The sequence below is a fragment of the Lycium barbarum genome, chromosome 8 (assembly GCF_019175385.1).
Source record: "Lycium barbarum isolate Lr01 chromosome 8, ASM1917538v2, whole genome shotgun sequence".
Lineage (NCBI taxonomy): Eukaryota > Viridiplantae > Streptophyta > Magnoliopsida > Solanales > Solanaceae > Lycium > Lycium barbarum.
Window position 1 is genome coordinate 131161743 of NC_083344.1, and position 25334 is coordinate 131187076.

Below are 25334 nucleotides of genomic sequence, written 5' to 3' on the forward strand. Positions count from 1 at the left end.
TATGTTTTTTAATGATTTGATATAAACATCTGACGATATATATATATATATATATTTTTTTTTTTAAAAAAATCTGTTTTGTTGTTTGACATATGCTTAAGCAGTGGGTATTGGGAATAGTTTTTCAAATAAAAGATCGGAATATTTTTTGTAAAAATTTTCTACTTATTTATTTATATGATAAGTTTTTGAATTCTTATTAAAAAAAATTGGCTTTATTTTAACCTGAATAAGTTGATCTGTACTTACTGTACTATTCTTTTATAGATTTGTTTTCACATCTCAGATCCCTTGTCGATTTTGTCATTAATGTGTTCGTTTTATGTTTTATTAAATACGGGCTCATGTGATTATGCCCGTCTGTACCGCTACACTGTCCAGTCAGCATAATATATAAGTTCTGCTGACCAAAAAAAAAAAGAGGTTAACTTTTCTGTTGGCCACATCTATATTTATATTCAGTTAACTGTTTGTCTCTACAATTTAAAGAATACAGTGGAATCAAGTTTTCAATTATTGAGATCACAATAAATGGTGTTTGGCTAAGCATGATTTAAAGTTTATGAATTCAAAATTTTAGTCTTTTTGAGTTACTGAATTCTAAATTAATATTAATGACGATATAAAGCTATTGGTTTTGGACAAATCCCCACTGAATTGGAGAGAAGACATAGAGAGATAATCAAGAAGAACAAAAATACCACAGTTTCAAATAACTGTTTCAGTTCAACTATATCCTAATGCTTCTCAAGATGTAATAGTGGCCTGTGTAAGTTTTTAAGTTTTTTTTTTTTTTTTTTGTCTTCATTATGTTTTCATATATTGTCTGTTGCTTTTCTGTTTTTGGTGTTAAAGAACGAGTGAAAGTAAATGGAAGCCATAGTTTGCTAGTCAGTATCATGAAGGACTGTGTGAATTGTGATTCTCTAATCTCATTTTCTTATTGAGTCATGCTTCTCTTTTATCATAAGTATTCAATTTCCAGGAAGAGTTGTGGCATAGAGCTCGTTTGGATTCGCTGATTAAAAATAGTACTCCCAAAGTTTCAATTTGTTTGTCTTACTTTGACTGATCATGAAGTTCAAGAAAGTAAAGAAGACTTTTGAATCTTGCCGTCTTAGACTAAAGATATGTATAATGTACCAGAATGTTCTTTACAATATTGTGGTCTTAAACATGTTATGTGGGATTTTAAAATTAAAGAGTTGTCAAATTAGTAAAAAGACTAAAAAGGAGAAGTAAGACAAATAAATTGAAATGGAGGGAGTAACACTTTTAGGTGCTGAAGTTGATTTTATATATAACCAGTTACAAGTTTGGATAGAAGTTCTGAATCCGATAATAAACAACTATGTGCTTGGTAAGAAGGTGTTGATAAACACTTTTATGTTTACCAAATGCGTAGATAAGTGAAAATAAGCTAGTTTGACCAGCTTATAAGCATAGCCAGACACCCTTTTACACAACGGAGCTCAAGTTCATGGATTGATTAATTAGTGAGTTTTATTTTCTAACTTCATTCAGGCATTCAAGCTTATACTATTTATTTCTGCTTTACTCATGTCATTTCTATCTTTCTCCAGCTGGTGAGTACAGTAAGCCTCCGGAGCTGGTGTGGGATATGTTATCATGGAGGCTGAACAGGAAAAATATTTTTCAGTAGAAGCACAAGTAGCAGGTTTCGGAATTCACCCTGATAAACTCGCGTCGATTGTTAGTTCGTATGACATTGAAACCTTAAAGAAACTTGGGAGAGTCGAAGGTGTCGCAAGTTGGCTGAGAGTCTCATTGACTATAGGAGTCAAAACCAGTGATGTACCTGCCAGACAAAATATATATGGATCGAACAAATACACCGAGAAGCCTTTTAAGAGTTTTTGGACCTTTCTCTGGGAAGCTATGCTGGATATAACTCTCAATATCCTCATGGTTTGTGCTGTTGTCTCTATTAGTGTTGGACTTGCCACAGAAGGGTGGCCAAAAGGAACGTATGACGGGCTAGGAATTTTACTTAGCATATTCTTGGTAGTCATTGTTACTGCAATTAGCGACTACAGACAGTCGTTGCAGTTCAGGGATTTGGATAAGGAGAAGAAAAAGATATTTATCCAGGTCACTAGAGATGGATCCAGGCAGAAGGTTTCTGTTTATGACTTGGTGGTTGGTGATGTAGTTCACTTATCTATCGGGGATCTGGTCCCTGCAGATGGAATATTCATATCTGGATACAGCTTGCTAATTGATCAGTCAAGCCTGTCTGGTGAGAGCGCGCCGATAAGCATATATGAAGGAAGACCTTTTCTTCTATCTGGAACAAAAGTGAAAGACGGCTCAGCTAAGATGTTAGTAACAACTGTTGGAATGAAAACTGAATGGGGTAAACTGATGGAGAGATTAGCAGATAGAGTAGAAGAGGAGACTCCTCTGCAAGTTAAGTTGAGTGGTGTTGCTACTGTTATTGGAAAGATAGGATTGGCATTTGCTCTGCTGACGTTTATGGTGTTGACTGTCAGATTTCTGATAGAGAAGGTACTTCACCATGAGCTCGCGAAATGGTCTTCCAGCGATGCACTGACTCTACTAAATTATTTTGTGACAGCAGTAACTATAATTGTTGTTGCGGTTCCAGAAGGACTGCCTCTGGCAGTGACATTGAGTCTTGCATTTGCAATGAAAAAGCTAATGGATAACAAGGCATTGGTGAGACATCTTTCTGCATGTGAGACAATGGGATCAGCTACTTGCATTTGCACAGATAAGACAGGAACACTAACAACAAACCAAATGGTAGTTAATAAGATATGGATTTGTGAAGAAGCTAAAAAGGTCGAAACTGATGCAGGTGGCAATGCAGTAACTTCGGATATATCAAAAAATGCATTAGGCTTTCTTTTGCAGGCAATATTTCACAATACAGGAGCAGAAGTAGTTAAGGATAAGGATGGAAAGAAGACGATTCTGGGAACACCAACAGAATCAGCAATATTAGAATATGGATTGCTTCTTGGTGGTAATATTTATGAGCAAAGGAAGGACTGTAAATTGCTAAAAGTTGAGCCTTTCAATTCAGAAAAGAAAAAGATGTCTGTGCTTATTGCTCTTCCGGATGGCAAAATCCGAGCTTTCTGCAAGGGTGCAGCTGAGATAATCTTTAAAACGTGTGACAGGTTTATTGATCTTAATGGTGAAATTGTTCATTTGACAGAAAATCGGACAAGAAATACCATGGATGTCATTAATGAATTCACCAGCGAAGCCTTGCGCACTCTTTGCTTGGCTTACAAAGACATTGAGGATGGTTATGAAAAAAATAGTATTCCTGATAGTGGCTACACACTGGTTGCTGTGGTCGGGATTAAAGATCCAGTTCGCCCTGCGGTTAAAAATGCAGTAAAAACTTGTTTAGCTGCTGGAATTACTGTGCGAATGGTCACTGGTGACAATATTAAGACAGCCAAAGCCATTGCTAAAGAATGCGGGATACTAACTGCTGATGGTTTGGCCATCGAAGGCCCAGAGTTTCGCAACAAAACTCCTGATGAAATGAGGCATATGATTCCTAGAATTCAGGTATGCTCTTGATTGTTTTATCTAACTCTTGCAGATCCACGTGGTGTAAATAAATTGTTCCTGAAATGCTACAATTTTGAATCCAGGTAATCGCTCGATCATCCCCAATGGACAAGCTTGTGCTGGTAAATAATCTAAGAGGTATGTTTAAAGAGATTGCGGCAGTTACTGGTGATGGCACAAATGACGCTCCTGCCCTCCACGAGGCAGATATTGGATTTGCTATGGGTATAGCAGGAACAGAGGTCTGTAAAGAATATGTTAATTTTCCATTTTCTTGTCTTACCGGTGATTGTTGTAGCACCAATAGCTCCAATGGTGGAGGCCAGGATTTTCCAGTTCTGTTCTGGAGTCTAAACAAAAAATAATTGCATGCTTTGATTTTTTTTCTTTTCTTTGTTTTTCCTATATCAAAATCCTTATAAGCATATGTGTTTAATAAATCACCTTATAGAAAATACATTAACAAATAGATTAACTTCCAACATATAGTTGGCTTTGGCTAGCAAAGTTCAAGTAACTCTTTCATGCATGTATCTTTTCTTTTTGTGGATCAACTTTTACTTGCATGTATATGCAGCTCCACCATGCACTATTCAATAGCCCCCATGCATTTTAGTTTTTTAAAGTTATTTCCTTAGAACTTCCCGTGATATAGACAGCTTTAAGCTGTTCGTGACATCTCTTTTTTCTTAAATACATTATCAGGTTGCCAAAGAAAGTGCTGATGTTATAATACTTGATGACAACTTTAGCACAATTGTGAACGTGGCTAAATGGGGTCGTTCTGTGTATATAAATATTCAAAAGTTTGTGCAGTTCCAACTGACAGTCTGTATTGTGGCTCTGATGATCAATTTTATTTCCGCATGCATTTCAGGTATTCAATGTTCTGTAAGAGTTTGAAAAAAATGAGAAAATTTTTAGTTCCTAAATTGATAACTGATATTTACCTGTTGCTATAACATGACAGGATCCGCTCCTTTTACTGTGGTTCAGCTTCTGTGGGTCAACCTTATTATGGACACTTTAGGTGCAATTGCCTTGGCCACAGAATCGCCTCATGAAGGACTAATGAGCAGGCCTCCTGTTGGAAGGGAAGTGAGTTTGATTTCCAAGACGATGTGGAGAAATATAATCGGACAAAGTATCTTCCAACTGGCTATACTTTTAGTTTTCAACTTCGCTGGAAAGCAGATTCTGAGTCTTGAAGGTTCAGACGCCACCATCGTTCTCAGTACTTTCATTTTCAACACATTTGTGTTCTGTCAGGTATTCAATGAAATAAACTGCCGTGACATGGAGAAGATAAATGTTTTCCGTGGCATTTTTGGCAGCTGGATATTCCTAGGTGTCATAATTTCCACATTTGTTTTCCAAATTGTCATCGTTGAGTTCATAGGTACATTTGCAAGCACTACGCCTCTCAGCTGGGAACTATGGCTGCTCAGTGTCTTAATTGGTGCTGCAAGCCTGCTTGTTGCAATAATTTTGAAGTTGATACCTATTGAACAGAGGAATACCAAGCACCATGATGGTTATGATCTACTGCCAAATGGCCCAGACCTTGCCTAAGAGAACAGGAGAGCCAATGGATAATAGGACGTCACATGATATGGAACGGAATGGCTCTTTTTCCTATTCAAAGATCAGCCTCCTGACTGTGTTTTTACATCGAGAATTATTTGCATATGAAGAGATATCAAAGGGGCTTCTGCTTTCCAAACAGATCCTTCTACACCTATATATGGTTCAATTGGTCCAGGTTCGAGTACTGTGAGACCTGGTTTTGATGGTGAGAAACGGAAAACAAACAACCAATGGAAAGAAAATACGAGCTGAAGACTTTAACAAAAGCTCATACACCATTCAACCTCCAAGAACTAGTTCAAAGGTTTTTGTTTGATATTTAATCATTTTTTGTAGTTGCCTAGTTGGTGCTTGAGATGTTGTTGGAAATTCATTTCTTGTTAGAACCTAATTTTGTCGCGATACAGGGTTTTTCAATAGGAAAAAGAAAAGCTTCTTTTTGTTTGTGAAGACAAGTTGCTCGAGTGCAGATTTTGAACCTTCAAATTTATGTTACTGGGGATTGCATTTTCACCTCTAATATCTCCAACTCGTCACCAAATAAAGAACCTTTCCTGTGCCAGAAGGTTCGGCATTGACACAGCCGTAGTTTCGAATCTTGCCACCTTTCTGGTGGTTATGGATGATGGGGAATAACAAACAGAAATTTGGAAATGAGCTTGAAATGTCAATATATGAGTTGTTTCATTTCATTGCATTCACATGCAACAAGAAACAACCACTAGCGTTTGGTGTTGTACTTGCATTTTGGTGTACTCTTCTTTCTTTCCTTGGTCTTTTGTTCAAAGCATCGAGGAACAAACCAAGATAGAAGGAATCCCTGATTGACAATAATCACAAGATACAATATATTTACTTGGTTAAGTGTCAATGCCAATAAATATTGAAAAAAACACAACTTTCATGGTTTGTTTAGGATATAAGACGGATAATTATTTCATTTTTTTTGGGGGGGTTGAATTGTTGCATGAATTTGCAAGTCATACAAATCATAAAGTGAGTTTCCCTTTTGTGGATGATTTTATATACATTTGCTTTGATTGTTTTATCCTAGCTAGAGTAGTTGGTTTGTGTTGCAAGTAATTTTACTAACTCAGTCTCACTAGGAGAACAACGTCCCAATAATTTCGAAAGGGATTTAAATTATATATACTAATTTCGAAAGGTATTTATATTATATACACTGACAGTGTAATAATAACCGGCTATAGCAGGTTAAATAAAGGTTTTAACATCATGCAGTTAATTAAGTCTATGCCAGTCGTGTTACACCCGTTGACTTCTTTGAGAAAAAGGGAACAAGATGATCCCCTTTTTTATAGTTCCATTCTTGCTTCAAATACAATAGTAAGGCCTGACATTCTTATCACTAACAAGAAGTTTATATACAAAAAGAAACAAATATGTAGCAGAGGATACCCAAAAACATCAAGAGATTATATTGCTCTACTGTAACAACATATAATCTGATACAACTACATACATCCTATCACGTCGGTAAAAAGAATACAACAGAAGAATTTAACAGTTCCCATATCCCGTCCCCTATAACTATAGTGCAACAACGGAGAACCCGATACAACTGCATACATCCTATCATGTTGAACATAAAAATACAAGGGACGAATGGAAATGATTTCCCATCCCCCGCCTCTTTTTCCATTCCGTCTCTTGATCTACCGGCCACTACATTGCAATGATGATCTATGTATCACTAACTCTACCGTGCATCTAATGTTCAAGAAACAAAACTGGGGACTCATGACATAAAAAAAGAAGGGCTGTGTCTGAACTCATTTGCTTCTTCTCTTGGATTCCCCATAAGCAACAACTCCCATGACGGTCATTGCATAGCCCGCGATGCCAATAAAAGTAACAGGATTGCGGAAAAGAAGTATTGAGATCACAACAGCCACAGCACCTTTGGCATTCCCTAGGACCTACAAATGGTCACATAGAATAAAGTTGTTCAAAATAGGTTAAAGTAAGCTAAAATACGATACATATTGGAAACAAAGGGGAAGGGGCAAGAGAAGGAGAGCGCAGACCTGGAGTGTCAATGCACTAGTATGCTTGGTCACCAAAAAGTTTAACAAGTTGGCCCCATATGCCATTGTAGAATTGATCAAAATAAGTAGGACCAGGTATCTATGTGTTACAGCAAGCGTAATAGTGGCATCTATCACATTGGGCTCCATTACGAGTGTTGCAGGCAATAAGACTAGAACAGCAATTGGTGACATATAAAGCAGCAGATTCATGGAGTTCAACTTTTCCCTAAACAATAACAGCAGGTTAAAGGGGAGGTCACAACAACATGTAAAGAAGCAGATCTGTGGAGTTTAATTTATCCCTAAAAAATAACAGCAGGTTACAAACGAGGTCACGAAAGAAAACTACAACATGTACCAGCTAAACAAATGAATACTAAGATATAATCTAACAAAGAGACAAGGCTAAATATGATAATAACATACTGAAGGGACGATCTTTTAAGAGTTGGAGATCAAAATTAACCACAACCTTTGATCGCATGGAAATACCAAAAGCTTTATTCTCTCATATTCCAATCTTCGGAAAACTTGCACATTGATGATTAAACAACTTAGGAAACTCAAACAAGCTAAACAGCAAATATTGGACCATTGAAGACATTTGAATACTAGAAATTGTTAAGCTGTTGGGTTACGTCCATACTCCCAAAATGAATCATGCGTCCAGAAAAGGGTAAAAAGATATATCTGCTTGATTTTGGACATTGCCCAGTTTTTGGAATAAAAGTTGGTAAAACTAAAGTAGGATAAAACAACTTCAAAATAGATATTCACTAGAATTCTAGTAAAAAGAATATAGTTTGACCCTATATCATTTGCTGTGAGCCCATTCTCCCATTTCAATTCCCAATGAACAACATGATCTTCATATAATTTGTTCATAGTAATAACATCATTATAAAATGGGATAGACGAGTTATCTCTATTCCATTCATACCACATATAAGTTTCCTCTGTTTTGCTGGAAATCATAGTGGCTAGGTTCAGAAGCATCTTGATACCCCTTTTCAGGGACAACCACAAGTTCTATAGCATATTTTGCAGTCTGCGACCAGCCACAAGTTTTGGTATTTTGCTCCTATCTTTGATGATAATTTTAACTCTCGACATGTCGATTAGGCGGAAGTCAACTGCGAGGTAGCCACCACATAGATATCCTATCAAACGGAACAGTACCATACAACCAAGGGATGGTAGCCCAATAAGGCTGACAACCATTATCCTCTTCTTCCTCTTCAAACCCATGCAACCTGTTCGTAGACGACCATTGGTCGAGTAGCAAGAAAGCCTCGCCATTCCACTGTCACCCTAGTAAGACACAAACTACCTTGGAAGGGAAGTAGAATAATAGTAGTGTTACACTAGTAGTGTATGTCCTACATTTGACACCTTTATACCTGGTAAAACTTCCCATACTTGAGCTGCCCACTTGCAATAGCTTCCAGGGATCTGTTTGATGATCATAGTGGCCCAACAAATATGTATACAGGAAGCCTTTTCTCTTACTTGTTTTCACCAATGGACAAACAGTCCCTTCTGAGGGAGATTGACGGCCAACCTGCTTCCTCCTTACAGGACTTTAAAAGGCAGCCATTTTGCTAGAGGTTTTGCTAGCTTTGCATACAAAAGTTCCTTAAACACCCTTCGCATCGCCATATGATCCAGGTTAAGGACTAGTCAAACAAAGTCAAGAAGTTCCATTGCCATTACTATCAAACTATTTTTCACAATGCGAATGTCCCAAGGCAAGCCAAGAGAAGTGCACAGAAATATGCTACCTCATTCCACTTCATCTTTTACAAGCCCCAAAAATACACAGAAATACATAGTTCTGGCATGAACCTTTTATTTTGATAATCGCGGTATCCGCGCCAGCTTACACGCACCTCGACTAATTCCCTGGGGTACCTGCTACCTCCCACCAGCACAGGTTTTGGAGTGAAAGAGTTCAAATAAACCCGAAAGAAAATGGTTGCATCTATTTCCAGAAACAGATATAAGGATAAAAAAGAAACAACAACAACTATAACACTCTTTAGAACTTAAACAGATGGCTAGAAGCAGGAAATACTAACCCTTCATTGGAAAGAAGGACGCCCTGAAGAACAGACTTAAAGGCTCTAGCAGCAGTTGCACCAATGCACATGATAAATCCATAAAGGTGGAAGCTTGGCTCACCCTGCCAACAATTAAGATACTTATCAGACCACTAAAAGGTCACATCAAGTAATTGAGTCACTGGAAAGAGGATTAAGGATGTCAACAAGTTGATAAGTTTTCAAATTCAAGATGTTCAAAAAAAATTCCTATGATGGCGTAACTGATTTCAAGAACCAACATGTAAAGACTAAAGATTTAAGAAGACAAAATTTGTATCTATGATAACCTTTACAATTAGAAAGTTATTTCCCGGATGCACGTATTTTTGTATATAAACCTTTCTAGTTTCTTCCATTTTCACTCTTCTAAAAAAGTACTTTACGCCAAATGCATCAGAAGAAAATGTAACTTGAAACTTGACCACATTTTGAGTTTATCAGAACATTGAATGACAAGGTATTAAGGTGGTAAATATTTTCCGTTAATTTTCAAAATAAGGTAAGAAACCTATAGATTACCTAGTTTTATCACAGGATAGACCTAATATTCCAGCCTGCATACCTGCTTACCTACTTAGAAATAGTTAATTATCACTTTCTAATTTACTTTAAATCTTAAATCCTCACAAGCAGACCTTGGATCTCTCAGTGTGCTAAAAGTCAATTAATCATAAAATGGTGACTACATCTGAAATCAATTTCAATAATATAATTGCATTATAGAGAAAAAAGTTAGAATTTGCATAATGTATCAAATGAGCACACAAATCCTCAGATCTGATCTCCAAAAGGATAGCAAATATAGATCAACCTAAGTTGCTCGGACTCGGGTGCGGGTGTCCTATACGGGTGCGGATCTAGAGGTCAGATCCTTCATGATCTAAATTTTAAGATTCGGGGATACAGATCCAGGTGTGGATAGGGGTGCGGGTATTCGGCTAAAAATAATTCAAATATATAAAAATAGAGTTATAAAACCTAGATTATGAGATATTATGAGGAAAACTTGAGGAGAAAATATTGATCAAGAAGAGATAAAAAGGAAAAGGAGTGACATTGAAATTTCTATATACAAGGTATTCCAATTTCTTCAATTTCACCATAGCTTTTGTTGTAATCTTGAATCAGTCCGGAATGTCTCCCTCGATTTTGGTCAAAGTACCCAACATTGGTTGACCAGATCGGGTATGGATCCCACACCGACAACCATGTCGTGGCGACACGGGTGCGGCACCGAAAGTGAAGAGTCCGAGCAACATAGAGATCAACTACAGTAGGGGAGAAGATAAAAGATCCCAAAAGGGTCAGAAAACAATAAAAAGATTCATCTTTTTCACAAACCCAAATCACAGCAAGATCACATAAAACTAACAACAAAATTAAAAATTGACACAAAAAAGAAAGCTTAAACATTTCTCAACATATCCCACTAGCAATCACAACACCAGCAAAAGATCTCAAAAAGGGTCAGTAAACAAGAAAAAGATTCATTTTTTTCACAAACCCAAATCACAGCAAGATCAAATAAAACTAATAACAAAATTTAAAATTGACCCAAAAAAGCAATCTTTAAACATTTCTCAACATATCCTACTAGCAATCACAACACCAGCAAAAGGTCTCAAAAAGGGTCAGTAAACAAGAAAAAGAATCTTTTTCACAAACCCAAATCACAGCAAGATCAATAGAAAGTAAAATAACAAAATTTGAATTGACCAAAAAAGAAATCTTTAAACATTTTTCAATATATCCTATCAGCAATCACAACACCAGCAAAGATCCCAAAAATGGTCAGCAAACAAGAAAAAGATGAATCTTTTTCACAAACCCAAATCACAGCAAGATCAATAACAGTAAAATAACAAAATTTAAAATTGACCAAAAAAATAAATCTTTAAACATTTCTCAACATATCCTACTAGCAATCACAACACCAGCAAAAGATCCCAAAAAAGGGTCAGTAAACAAGAAAAAAAATCATCTTTTTCACAAACCCAAATCACAGCAAGATCAATAAAAGTAAATAACAAAATTTGAACATTTTTCAACATATCCCATTAGCAATCACAACACCACCAAAAGATCCCAAAAAAGGGTCAGTAAACAAGAAAAAGATCCATCTAATCACAGCAAGATCAATAAAAGTAAACAACAAAATCTAAAATTGACCAAAAAATAAAAAAAGAAAATCTTTAAACAATTTTCAACATACCCCACTAGCAATGACAACACCAGCAACAACAGGAACAAGGCATCCATAAGTAACCCAAGCTTCTCTCTTTTGTGTGATGAGATAAGCAAACAAAGCTGTGAAAAAAGGTGTTGTTGCACCAACAGCTTGATTAAATGAAACAGGAAGATACCTTAAAGATATATTCCCACCAACAACAGACCCACAAAACACAACACTAAGTGTAGCAATTCTTAAAAACTGAGATCTTGATTTGATTCTTTGAAAAGGTACAATCTTTAAGAATACAATTGACACATAGCTAAGAATAGCACAAGCTGACATGTGACACATTGTTAGGAATATAGGGAAAGAAAATCCATAATTGGAAAGTAATAATTTGTTAAGGAGAAGTACTCCAATGTTTGAAGAGTACCAAAAAATGATAAGTGAAGCAATGAAAAGGGTTTGTTTTTCTGATTGTGCTGATGACATGTTTGGTTTTTGATCTTAGATTTGTGAAGCTTTCATTGAAAATAAGGTAATGTGTGTTTTTTTTTCCTCAGATTGAGGAAATGTTTCTCTGTTTTCTTGATTTGGTTTAGTATTATGTGTGTGTGTGTGTGTGTGTTTTATGGGAAATTTTGTAAGGATGTGTGTAGGTGGAAGAAAGAGAACAAATAATTAAATTTCTAGTTTTATTCATGAAATTAAATTAAAGGGAATATGAACACATAAAAAAACTTAAGTTAACTGCAATTTGATATTTATGTCAAGCCAATAAATGTATAAAATGCATTTACATGTAACTTTGACAAGTTAAATAGTTACTCCTAGCATGCTTTCTTACTTAAATATAATAAAGTTATAGGAGTATAATTATTTAATATGAACACTCGGAAAAGTATTTACTTATAGGACACCATATTAAGAAAAGGAAAAAAAAGAAGAACACCAATACGAGTACCGAACACCGGATAGAAAATTAATTTATGAATTTTGAGTTTTTATTCATAAATTTGAATTAAAGGGAACATGGACAAAAAAAAAAAAATTAACTTACCCTCATTTGGTATTTATGTCTAGCCAATAAATGCATAACATGTATCTGCATAGTTAATTAACATACGTTATTACCTCATTAAGTTACTTAAATTTAATGAAGTTATAGTAGTATTTAATATAAACACTCAGTGAAAGTATTTACCCATTGAACACCATATAAAGGTAAAAATTAAAGAGAAAAATTATAGTCTTTGTGAATTTTTGGACCGCTTCGATGCTGATCTATGGCAAGATAACGACCAGAGCATAGTACAAATATAAAGAATTTTTTTATTTTATTTGAAAATAATTTACTTTAATTTTTTTTAACTACATTTAACATATTTTTATAACCATAGAATATCATGCTAGATTTAAGATTACAATTTTCAAAATCTCTACTTTTTTATAAACTTATATTCAGTGCAAGCACCTCATCAAAAACGAAATGGAGCATATATATATATATATAACCGTGTTACATAAATTGACACAAAACGAGTAACATATATTCATTATTCATATTGTTAATTTATAACTATGACTCGGCTTGATTCGGACTTTGGGGAAAGACGTCAAACATACGAAAAAGAAAATTCTTCCATATTTTGATTTATAGCCTCCAATAAAGCACATGTGTCACATTGGCGTGTGCATATGTAATGTGATATTACCTAATGGCAGCGTGTTGTATGGGTACAGATTTCAACTTTGACTACTGACGAAAGAAAAGGGAAGAATTGGTCAATTATTTATGCTGTGAATGTCACATTTTGATTTTACACGATGTAATTGCAGTTTGTAATCTGTACAATATTTACTGCTGAAGGGTATTATCTGGCTTGCCTGTCTTCGTATTTGAAAGTTGAAACATTTAACCCCGGATGCGTAAATGCAAGTCCAAGATATAGACCAATTAGCGCCATGGGCCTTTGGTTTAATGGTAAGAGCGTAACGTGTAATGTGCGAGTTAGACATACGTCATAGTTACAAATGTTGCTACAAACAAAACAGATTCATTACTCACGAGTTTCAAACCATGTGACGTTGATCCTCCCTGATTTTTCGATTATAAAGATAAAGAATTAGACCAATTATCTTTTAGATTGTGTTATACAAAACGTTAAGTTGAAGAGATGATTGTTTTTTCTGTATCTTTCCTTTTAAGTTTGAGTTGGACTCTTTCTTTGTAACACAAACTAACCATGTAACTATCTTTACACAAAAAGATAAGGAAAGAAAAAAGAAAAAAAAATGGAAAACCATGAAAGGAAGAAACTTCCACATTTGCAACACCTGACTAATTACTTCAATATGTTTACGTAATAATTGCCATTTTTGTACTTTTATAATCTGATTACTAATGGAGTAATGTTTTATTATAAAAATTCACTTGTAATTACTTTATAGACGATGTGCATGGTATAAGATATGCATGTTCTGAGGAAAAGAAAAGACAAGACTACTGTATATTTCCTGTGAGAGATACATGTGGACCTCAACTATGACTTTTTGGTTTCCAAATATATCTATCCAACAGGTAATTTCCAACACTTCACCACCATAGAGTTTTTTAAGGTACAATATTGCAATGAAGAAACACTGCTTCTTTTCATATTCACATGCCATCTACTTAGAAGCTTCATCAATTCTTGGTCTGTCTTACATAGCTAGATACACTGGTCTTTTATGTAAGCCCTGAACTGGTCTTGCATTTGCTTCAAATCCCTGTTAAACAAAACAAGAAATTAAAGGCAAACATAAACATCAAAAGCTATATAAAATAAAATTTACTCATGAGTGCTTCGCATCACGTAGTTTAACGTGTGATAGCATTTACCATAGAGTTACTACTTGTAATTACTTTATAAGTAATTCGATTTGATAAAAAATATGCTTTTTGCTTTCAGAGCGTAAGCTCATAGGAAATACATTATCAATCGGAACACATAAAGGGTGCTGTGGCTAAGATTATTAAGCTGGTCAAACTACCTTATAAACACTTTTCGGCTTATCTACGTGTTTGACAAACACCAAAGGTGCTTATAAGCCAAAATCAGCCAAAAGTCGTTAGTTGGTCAATACTAACTTATGATTTTGCATCTTATAAGCACTTTTGGTTTTAACCAAGCCTTTTATTGTTCCATAATGGCCTAATGTCTTTTGTAGTCTCCGAAATACTCACTACTAGAAATAAAAGTTTTTTCCACTAACATTCAGTGGGAAATTTGCGCTACAAAACATGATTTTCCCACCTCATTCCCACCGAACCAGCTTACTGGGAAAACGCATGGTGGGAAATTAACAGGTTCCCATTGAAACACTGGAAAATTTTCAAAATTTTCAATGTAAAAACACTAATAAAAGCCACTGAAATTTTTTTAGTGGGAAAATAGAGATATTTTACTAGTGACTCCACCTAAAACAGAACTTTTAATTATCTTTTTATTTTCAGAATTCGTCATTTCATATGTAAAAATACTTTTATTTTATATGTTCTGTAAATAGCTTTATGGATATTTCTTTCATTTTAACAAAATAATATTTACCAGTTCCTTTTATTAAACACTATAACTGTTTATTAGTATCAATTTTAACACTTCTATACAAACACAATATCTATAAAATGAATTTCAACACTTAAAAGTATTTTTCAACACTTAGATATCAACTACTTTTAACCAGCCAACTCAAACTAGCTCATACTTGAGAAAAGCTCATTACTGTAATAATCCGAATGCCGTAACATAAGTAAAGCTTCAATGCATTTTTTTTTTTTGGGAGGAAGTAAAGCCTCAATATATATAGAGACCTTTTCAAATAAAATACTACTACTACTTATGAAGTTGGATGTTAAAATCAAATGAGGAATTGTAATACTTACATCATGAACAGCATTTCTCAGCGCCATCATTTGTTCCATTGAAACAGTCCTTGCCTAAATTAGCCAATAAATAGTCAGTAACTGCAAATTAGAAGTTATTCTTCCCTTTCTTTTTTTTTTTTTAAAAAAGTTTCTATATATACTTGTTTTGACAAGAATATGAAAAACTTAAAGATGGATACCTGATATAGTACGTTCCAAAGGATACCCTCTGTGCATGGAGGAACTGTGAGTGAACCTATATATCTGTAGAATGGTTCATCTTTGACCCCAAGTTGTTGAGGATCAACCATTCCCAATTTCAAACCCTTGTCGTCAACTGTCTCGACGTGACGTATTAACTGGTGCAAGTAGTGTTAAAATCAGAATTTTCGTTAAGAATGTTCAAAATTAAAATAAAGTACAAAATTTGTCAACAAAAGGTTACAGTTTAGTGATACCAATTATCTTCTTACAATACATTTCAAAATACTGAATAGTTTAAAGAAAAGGATTATGTACCATATCAAGGAAAGGGTTAGGTGTTCCAATTTTGAAGGGTATAGCAACGACAGCTAGTCTGCCATCAGCACTCTGGTGAACCATGTGACCCTCCATAGCATAGCTGCAAACAACATCAATTAATATACTCTAATGTAAATCTCTACTTTCCAATTAACTAATTAAGAGCACCAAATAATCACTTCCTATACTCTGGTAAACTAGTAATTACTAAATCAGTTAAGACTCTATGCATTTATTATGAGAGAAGGGGAAAACCATATATATATAAACCAAAACTAACCATTTCCCATCAACTTTATGCTCAGAAGGAGTATGCCAGTGACATTGTTGTAATTTGAACTCAGTACCGTCAATGTTGATACCTCCTGCATCTCCTTCCCATTGCAACTGCCAAAATACTCACCATTAGCTGGATTTTATTGTGTGAATACAAAATTTATACTATTTGACATGTTCAATCTTTAAGCAGAATAACCTTGGTCTAAACCCTGTATATTGAATATGTACATGTAATAAACTTTAGAACCTATAAATTTTAAATTCAGAACCCCATAAATTTCAAATTCTGGATTGTCTCTGCCTTTATGTTCTTACCATGAATCCATTACACTTTTGAAATTATAAGTTCAATATATATATATATATTTTTTGCCAACATGATCTCTTAACATATATAACTATATGTCTAAAATATTGATATCAGTTGAATCGTTGACTATGTGCTACATCCTTCGAGTGAAATAGTTTTAATACGTATATATTGATCTTAGTTGTATGAAATCTTGCGGTAACAAAAGGAGAATAGAAATTTTAATATGTAGGAAACCTCGAGCTCAATTCTAGAGAAAAAGAAAGAGGGAAAAACAATAAGATATGCATAAGATTTGAACCCACAATTTCATTAGTACAGGTACACCCAATAGTCATTATTGATTACTCTATAAGACTCTTTGAGCTTGGACACATACATATACATTTTGGTATTTAAGAAATATATCACTATATATAGTACAGGAAAAGGAACATAGGAGCACACGAACCCATGCTCCTCCACAAGATATGCTCATTTTTTCAATCAACTCAATCTGTTAACCTATCTATCGGGCGCTAATAAAGGAGAAAGTTTCATAGGATATATTTTACTTGGTGGGCCAGAAATGCCTAATGTATCAATTTGTCCGATAAACTATTAGAGGCTCATGTAGCCGCATATAATTCAAATCTACAAATATTATAGGCTTAATGCATATGGAGCCCTCTAAACTTGTTTGTTTTTTTTATTTTTTTTATTTTGGCACCTCAATTAAGTATTGTTTCCTATTGAACCTCTGATCTCGTCCTCAAGTGTGCCTATCAAATACAATCTGACTTACATAGTATTCTATCTTCAATGTAGCAACATGCTAATATATATTATAATTTAATTATGCCATCTTTTAGCTAAGATTAACAGTAATTGAGAGGGAAAAAAAGAGTATGCTCCTAATTAAGCTGGCAGTGGAAGAGCAGAACCACCAGAAACCGACACATCCATGATCTAAATAATAGCTTACCACACGTCTAAAATATTACTTCACCGTCATTACCACAATTTAATTTTTGCTTCTAATAAAAATCAGATTTAGAGGATTTGATAGACACACTTGAGGACGAGTTCAGGGGTTCAATAGGAACAACACTTAGTTAAGGTGCCAAAATGAAAAAAAATTACAAATTTAGGGGGCTGCATATGCATTAAGCGAATATTATATCTAGGCATCTAGCATGATTGTTATAGAGTTACATACCTTGATATCATGACCTCTGTTCATGATAACAGCAGGTGCAGTTTTGTAATTTGGTTTCAAATGTTGGATACGAGTAGTAATCTTCACAGTTTTGTTACGGAAATTAACGGGAGACTGAAATATTCCAGTTTCACATAATTTCCATTCTGGTTTAAGTGTACCCCAATTTTCTGGTCCTTGTGTTGTTCCCAGCAAGTAAGTGAATTTTGACTCGTCATCTGTTAATATTGTGTGTCACACACACACACACAAAAATAAATTATATACAATAATACAAGATTATTTGATATGAAAATATAATAAAAAAATGATTGATGAAATCCACCCAAAAAATTGAATTTGGATTAGTTTTAATCAATGTTTTGGTGTCTTCTATGAGATGCATTATTTAAAAGAAATACGTAAAAAAAAAAAAATCATTACTATATGATTTTACTTCAATCTTTTTCTAATTTCAGTACTATAGTATATAAGAGAATTTCAGTACTATAGTAAGTGGAATATCAACAAGAAGGAAAAATGCTGGAGCCTTTCCTCTTCATACTAATACAAAGTTTAAATATTAGAAAAACATGATTCAACATCCATAAAGTATATAATTCATGCAAAAAGAAAAACTTATTGGCTATAATCAAATTCAATTTCAGAAAGAAAAAAAATTGCAACTAAATATAATACCAATAAATCTTAGCATGAAAAGACAAAACCACATGATTAAGAAAGGTGAAGGTAAAATCGGAAAAGGGCCCGAATTACCCTTAAATTTTCGAAAATAGAATACTTTTACCCTCCTTTTTTTTTTTTTTTTGGTATCAAATAGGTCCTTAAAAGTGCTCTATTTCAAATAATTTAAGGATAATACTGACCCTTTTCCAAAGTAAAATATGAGAAAGGAATCATCAAAACTTATCTAATAATATACACAGCGAGTTGGAATTTTCCAAAATAAAATATGAGAATTAAACAAGGTATAAAACCTAAAAAAAGAATTCTAACATATAATATATAAACATAAAAAATTTATTTAACCTATATATGTAATGTAATTTTTTGACGACGGGGTCTCAATTAACTCATCCTGATTATCCCATTTCCCTTTTTCTTTCTTGATACCCTATGTAATGGTAAAAATTTAAATGTATTTATATTGTATGAGAAAGGAATTAATGGAAAAAAAAAAATATATACCAACTTCATTATCATCATGAGCATTGCAAAAGGTGTATGATGAAAGAAATAGAAATGTAAACACAACGGGGATGAAACTTGTCTTGGCCATCATAGGTGGTTGCACTAAGCTTCTCAACCGTTATATGGTGGTGGTTCACGGTGGTGCTGGAGGACCTTTTTATTTATTAATTTGAGAGTTTATTTACAAAAAGGTGCCAGCAACTAAAAAATGGAAGAAAAAAAGTGAACTTTATATAGAAGATTGATGCGTTATTTTAGGATATGTGGGATGTTAAGGTATTAAAACAGCGAGTTAAACGCTGGGTGGAGTGATGGAGAATTTGGTTAGAAATTAGATGACCTCTAAATTTTGACAAGATATATATTTAGGTTATAGAATTATAGTTTTCCTAGTAAATGCATGTGGAAATGTATCTTTTTTATCAAGAGAAAATCTTGTCTTGCTGTCGCAAGATTAGACAATTTCTGAGGAATATGATCAGGATAAGACTATTTATTCATAAGTAGATAATAATTAATTATCGAATCACATTAAATATATTTTAAGTATGAAGTTAAGTTATGTACACTGACAGTGTAAAAAATTATTTATTTTTTACACTATCAATGAATTTTAACATGTGATAGTAAGTTATGTACCTTTTTTGTCAGATATGTTTATCAACATGTTTACTTTTTATTATAAATACTTGTTTTATCATATAGAGTGTTCACAGTTAGTTTATAGTTTGGTCGATAAGAATGCAATGTTTGATGTGTGGGTTAGGCATAGTCTCAAGATTGGTCGAACTCTGCTGCAAACAAACGCTCGATATTTAAGTAGCGGCAGGCAGAGGAACAGGACGGGTCCATTGTCCATCGAGTTTCAACTATGTTCTCAAAATTATCAAAATTGTATAGTTTAGCGGATATGATACATTTGGGTAAAGACGAGGTCAAGTGGAAATTTTGTAAAGCCACGTCCGTGTTAAACTAGGTTGGAATTGAGGCGTAGTTGTTGATGTTGTATATCGGAATCCAAATGTTAACTGCCGAAAAAAGAAAGAAAAGCCAGAATAAATTTTTTGAAGAAACTAGAACAACAATAGGAAGAGAAAATATGAAGAAAAACATTGTATATTCTATGCTTAAGGACTTAAAATGATCCATACATAATAATTTGTATATTATCCAAGCTATCATAACATTCAATATGCCACCAGCAAGTTGCTAATGAACAAACTCGTATGACATTTTAGCAAAATCATTATACATTCCAAGACCAATATTATCGAAACTTTGCTCATTCCCCTCATTGCCAACATGTAAAATTGTGCAAATTAACGGATTTGCTCACTGTAAAACTGTCAATATTGATTGTGGATATTCAGCGATTTTCTAAGAATTATAGCTGACCTTTCGAGATTTTACACTAATATGCCCCTCAAGCAGATCCCTTCAACTTCTTGGGTGGTGGATTACCCCCAGACAGTATCACATAAGAGTAAAAGCAGAACATTGCACCACTGCAAAAATTTAACAAGATATTAAAGATAATATCGGTTGCACCTGGTAATGGATACTCGAGAAGAGAAGCAAGAAAAGAAGACGTTGCAATACCTAACGGCAGCAAAGAAGCCAGTAGGGAACAATTTTCCTGTCTGCACAAACCAAAAAAAAAAGAACCTCTTTAATAATGCAAGCCCGGTAATAAGCTAACAGAAGACTTTGGCAATATGAAGAACTACCATTGAGAAGGTCTGCATATTTTTCCACAGAAGGGCCGCAGCAAGTACTGCAGGCAAATAAAAGGGGAAAAATGAAGAATTAGTGAAAAGATGGAGTTCATTAAAAACTTCAACTCTAACTAGCATACGTATACGATTGTCTAGACACAATACATAAAAGTGAAACCAGACCCTGTATTTCTTTCAACTAGTAACAGCATATTTAAGAAAGGCTAAATCACAGTAAATGCAGTTAAAACTTTTCATTGAGGAGAATATGTCCGTTGCAGTCCTAGAGGTTGAAATTTAACTTTATGCCCTTGTTATTTGGATGCCTCACAAAGCAGATTGGTAGCTCACAGAGAATCATGTAGCACTAATGAGAGAACTTTGCATGCAGTGCCTTGAATTACGTTTTATATTGAGCTCTTCAGAAAATATGAGAAACTGGGTACTTAATAAGGTCAGAAAATTAGCTTTGCTTGTGATTCCACAATTGTAGTAGATATTGAAAATGTTATATTATGTTGACATATTGAAAATGTTACTTAATAAAGACTTCATTAGTTTTTATGTTGTTCAGGTGATATGGTGACTAAATATTTATGAAGTGTAATGTCACCCAATTAGGCATTCCACGTTCATCAGCACTGCGAAATGGCACTAAAATGTGCAGTTAAAGTTGGAGTTAGATCGAAAAAACTATTTGTTTTAATCAATCCAGGTTGGAACATGCAAATGAACATTTTAACATTCGTTAGGTTAAAAGGTTCACAGTAACACTACATCAGTTAATTTTTCAGTTTTAAGTTCTTTCATCAAGATCGAAGCAGACACCGAGTGTCAGCTTCCCCCTCTCTCTCTTTCTCTCTCTCTCCAACTCCAAAAGATAAATAAATGAATACCCATTTGCTTCAAAATGAGGCTAGAGAAAAGAGAGACATCTCCCAGGTTTGTTTGGCAAATTTACTTTCCTCCTTTCCCGCTTTTCTCTTTTCATTTTAGCATGAAAAAATGTCCTTATGGACCACAATCTACTTATATCAGGAGGGAGCTGTGGATGGAAGTTGTTAAAATTCAAAGTGAGCTAAAAATAAAAATTTAGCCTTGGCAACTGAGATCGATGTTACATCGGTTCATAGGCCCATCATATTATGGTTGCCATCATTATTGTATCATGGAGTAATAAACATATCTATGATCACATACAATGTTAAACCTATGATTAGATACAGAAGAGATTAGCAATTAACTGACAGGAAACCGACAAATACAATGAGATGAGACAGAAAAAACAACTAGCAATTAACTAACAGGAAACCGGCAAATACCTGCTTGACCCAATATGAACGGAAAGCTAGTTTTCCCTTGCCGCCACACCTTCATGCTAATGGCGCTAAGGGACAATATTGCACCTCCGAAAAGAACACCACTGCTTAATGTGGCAGGATTTCTTGAGAAAATAAAACCAATGAGTCCCCCCGTGAAAACAAGACCACCTGTGATAATAATCAATGAGTTTTTAACAATCAATTGAGTAGTGCAAGAGATTAAAACACACCTCTCTTTCTGTAACGGCAAAGAATAAGTCAGATCCGAAGGATATTCGGCTTTAACGATTTCTCTAAGTAACATAAGAGATTGCGAAAATGTCAAAGCATTGTGTCTTATGACTAGTGCTTTAATAGATACTATGTACAAGACAGTAGTTTAGTATTAGTCTAGTGACAGTTCAATAGAACATTGAAACACTTATATATAGATGTGCCTATTTATTAGAGCATCCACTCAAGGAAATGCATAAAAATCATATGTACCAAGTTTACTACATGTGAACCTAACATGTACATGTTCCAGAAATCCAAGAACTTGGGTGTCACATGAATAGTGCATGGGACTTTCGGTATAAAAAGTGACTTTGTGGGTTGTGAATTTCAGGAATTGCCCAACCTTTTGTTGGTCTAGTTATGCACAGGACTCATGAAAACAGGTTACAAATTGGACAATCACCAAAACGAACAAATTGGCGTTTTCTTTCTGAAGTCGTTATGACTGCACACTGAGGCTTTTCTTCTTACAAGTGCGAGAAATAATAGAACAAAAGGGAAAAATGCATATTTTGTCCTATGCATAAGGTTCGTATAGATCAGTGAAATATTCCTCCTTCCGTCTCAAAACAAAAAAGGCACTATTACTAGAAGAAATGGAAGGAATATTTAAACATTATGCTGGACACGGGGCTCAATAATGAGCTTAGTACTGGATGCAAGGAGATTCCACTAAGCATGGTTAGTTCCTCATAGAATTGGGGGGTTTTGCAGGTTAAAGGAAATGTATTAAGCATATATCCTGATGTTCATAACAGAAATTGACAGACGAGAAGTGAACGAATAGGATTAAATTTTCCAATAAAGAAAAAAACTCTACATGACAAGTCTTGATCCTAGTCTATAGTCAAGTTTTCCCCATTTTTCTGATTGTAAATCAATCTTGAAAAGTTTTACTTTCAACTGACTCTTGGATTCAAAAGAATGGTGGGGAGCTTATTATGTCACCTTCTTCTACTTATTCCGTAATCAGTGAGATTAAGGGGGTAAGTCTTTTTTAAAAAAAAAAAATTTAAAAAAAAACAAAAGCAACTGACATGTGATGGGCTAAATTTGAAGAGCTTTTAAAACCTCTAAACTGCAGCAGTGGATAGGGGATCAACTTAACAAGAATTGGGAGATGCTGTGGCAAAGAGAAAAAATGCCCCGCGTTTTTACCACTACACACATTATGAAGAAAAGTATGAAATATGGAACTCCTTGAATAGAGAAGTATTATATGTTCCTCAGCCTCCTCAGAGTATGAGTTGATACTCACCGAAGGGAATTCCTAAACAAAAATCATGAATTTTTGCTGCCTTTGTTGGCTGGCTGCTGGAGTCCTCTTGCACTGGCTCGTTTATTTCTTTCCCAGTAACATTTTCTTCTGGTGCAGAATATGAGTTTGATGAAGTCCCATTAAGTGATTTCGATGAATCTGTTGCATAACTTAAAGTGGTCCTGCTCTCTAAACTGGATTCATCCGTGCCACGCCCATCATTATTCATAGCAATTACCTGAAATCCATGATAAGCAAAGTTTGTCTAAGTGAAGATATACATATTCCACATGGCGAGTTACTTACTCTACAGACCAAAATGTCAGCCACCTTAGGAAGCAAATATATCAGAAAGGGAAAAAGAGAGTTATGTATTTTGAAGTCAAATACCTACTATCAGCAATATCAACTCTGAGTTTGCTTCGAGGAAACATAGAAATTAAAAGAGCAAGAAGGAAAGTAAAGAAACCAGCATACAGAAGGTGCAACTACTAAAATCAGAAGAATAATCAGATAACGATTGAGTATAATTGAACATCTCAGTTCTGAGAAGTCAAATTTTGGCCTTAGATTAGATGTTATATGCTTTTTTATAAAGTTAAGAAAAATAGAAGTAGTTTCAGCCTTTCAGGTTCCATCTTTCATCTGTTCTATGAGCAAAATCATATTCAGAAGGGCAAGTATGCTCCAATTTTCAGCCTAATAATTATAATCACTTTAAAAGTAAGTAATTTTATTGGTCAAAACATATAAACCAATCAATCACCTATGCCTCAATCACAAACTAGTTGGGGTCAACTACATGAATCCTTTATGACAATTCCACTTTATTCAGGCCCAAGATTTATTGTCAAAACATATAATTGCTGAATATACCCTATAAGTTCATCAAGAGACACTACTTAAGAGATAGTCTCTTGAAGTAAATTCCTATCGATAAAACAAAAAAAGATGAAGAAGCACTAAATGATCACATGTTAATCATAATAAACCTTACAACATATATCACTGGAGTAAGTAAAAAGGTACACGAGCACTCAATAAACAGAGAAGCACAAAATTTCTTAAAGTTCTTTCTTTTTCCCAGCATTAGCTCCTAAACAGTTAAGAGGGGCAGATTCAAGATTTAAAACTAGTTCTTATTTAAACATAACCGCAGTCCACTTTTGGTACTATTGGTGCCAATTAACATAAACATATACTTCAAAGAAATTTCAACTATATATAGTGGGCCCTGCAAACAGACTTTTGATACGATTGGCGTCAATTAACATAAACATATACTTCAGAGAAATTTCAATTATATATAGTGGGCCCTGCAAACAGACTTTTGATACGATTGGTGCCAATTAACATAAACATATAATTCAAAGAAATTTCAACTATATATAGTCGACCCTGCAAACAGTAACTAAAGGAAAACTCAGCAGAAAACACTATGTATTCCCCAAAAGCAATGATAGGCAAAAACATGTCTTGGTAACTGAAAATGGACAAATAAAATTCTGGGGTTTCATAAAAATCATTTCTTGATGGGAAAAAAAGGAAAAAGATTGTATCTTTAGGGGAAAAGTAGAACATAGGTGCAATAGTCGACTATGGGTGCTAACTAACATAAACATATACTTCAAAGAAATTTCAACTAAAGGAAAATTCAACAGAAAACACTAGTTTCTCAATTCCTCAAATGAAATTATGAGGAAAAATCATGTCTTGGTAACTGATAATGGATAAATAAAATTCTGAGGTTCCATAAAAATCATTTCTTGATGGGAAAAAAAGGAAAAAGATTGTAACTTTAGGGGAAAAGTAGAACATAGGTGCAATGGTCTATTATGGATGCCAACTAACATAAACATAAACTTCAAAT

At 34.3% G+C, this 25334-nt stretch overlaps 4 protein-coding genes across 5 annotated transcripts in view; 1 reads left to right on the forward strand and 3 right to left on the reverse strand.

The window, feature by feature from the left end:
- Positions 1-277: 277 nt before the first annotated feature.
- Positions 278-5680, forward strand: LOC132607481 (putative calcium-transporting ATPase 11, plasma membrane-type). 2 transcript variants are annotated; one of them, XM_060321460.1, is made up of 5 exons: positions 278-769; positions 1584-3570; positions 3657-3815; positions 4279-4450; positions 4544-5680. In XM_060321460.1, exons 2-5 carry the CDS (start codon positions 1630-1632, stop codon positions 5143-5145), a joined length of 2874 nt encoding a protein of 957 aa, XP_060177443.1. In that variant the 5' UTR covers positions 278-769; positions 1584-1629; the 3' UTR covers positions 5146-5680. The 2 variants fall into 2 exon arrangements, with proteins under 2 accessions (XP_060177443.1, XP_060177444.1); XM_060321461.1 differs by lacking the exon at positions 278-769 and adding an exon at positions 856-1496.
- An 896-nt stretch (positions 5681-6576) lies between these two features.
- On the reverse strand, positions 6577-12164 carry LOC132607482 (UDP-URONIC ACID TRANSPORTER 1-like). Its single transcript, XM_060321462.1, has 4 exons — positions 11526-12164; positions 9290-9393; positions 7209-7437; positions 6577-7100 (listed from the first exon to the last, which is right to left on the reverse strand). Exons 1-4 carry the CDS (start codon positions 11976-11978, stop codon positions 6954-6956), a joined length of 933 nt encoding a protein of 310 aa, XP_060177445.1. The 5' UTR covers positions 11979-12164; the 3' UTR covers positions 6577-6953.
- A 1815-nt stretch (positions 12165-13979) lies between these two features.
- LOC132605500 (alpha carbonic anhydrase 4-like) lies at positions 13980-19100 on the reverse strand. Its single transcript, XM_060318634.1, has 7 exons — positions 18891-19100; positions 17703-17920; positions 16196-16302; positions 15913-16015; positions 15594-15752; positions 15412-15465; positions 13980-14255 (listed from the first exon to the last, which is right to left on the reverse strand). The coding sequence occupies exons 1-7, from the start codon at positions 18982-18984 to the stop codon at positions 14190-14192; spliced, it is 801 nt and encodes a 266-aa protein (XP_060174617.1). The 5' UTR covers positions 18985-19100; the 3' UTR covers positions 13980-14189.
- An 893-nt stretch (positions 19101-19993) lies between these two features.
- The window catches only part of LOC132607483 (protein FATTY ACID EXPORT 1, chloroplastic-like), a 6251-nt gene continuing 910 nt past the window's right edge, over positions 19994-25334 (reverse strand). Inside the window, exons 2-6 of the mRNA XM_060321463.1 lie at positions 23465-23702; positions 21931-22098; positions 20621-20667; positions 20493-20533; positions 19994-20398 (exon numbers count right to left, since the gene is read on the reverse strand). Of these exons, the coding sequence (XP_060177446.1) occupies positions 20317-20398; positions 20493-20533; positions 20621-20667; positions 21931-22098; positions 23465-23702 (576 nt within the window). The 3' untranslated portion in view covers positions 19994-20316. The remainder of the gene's footprint in view (positions 20399-20492; positions 20534-20620; positions 20668-21930; positions 22099-23464; positions 23703-25334) is intronic.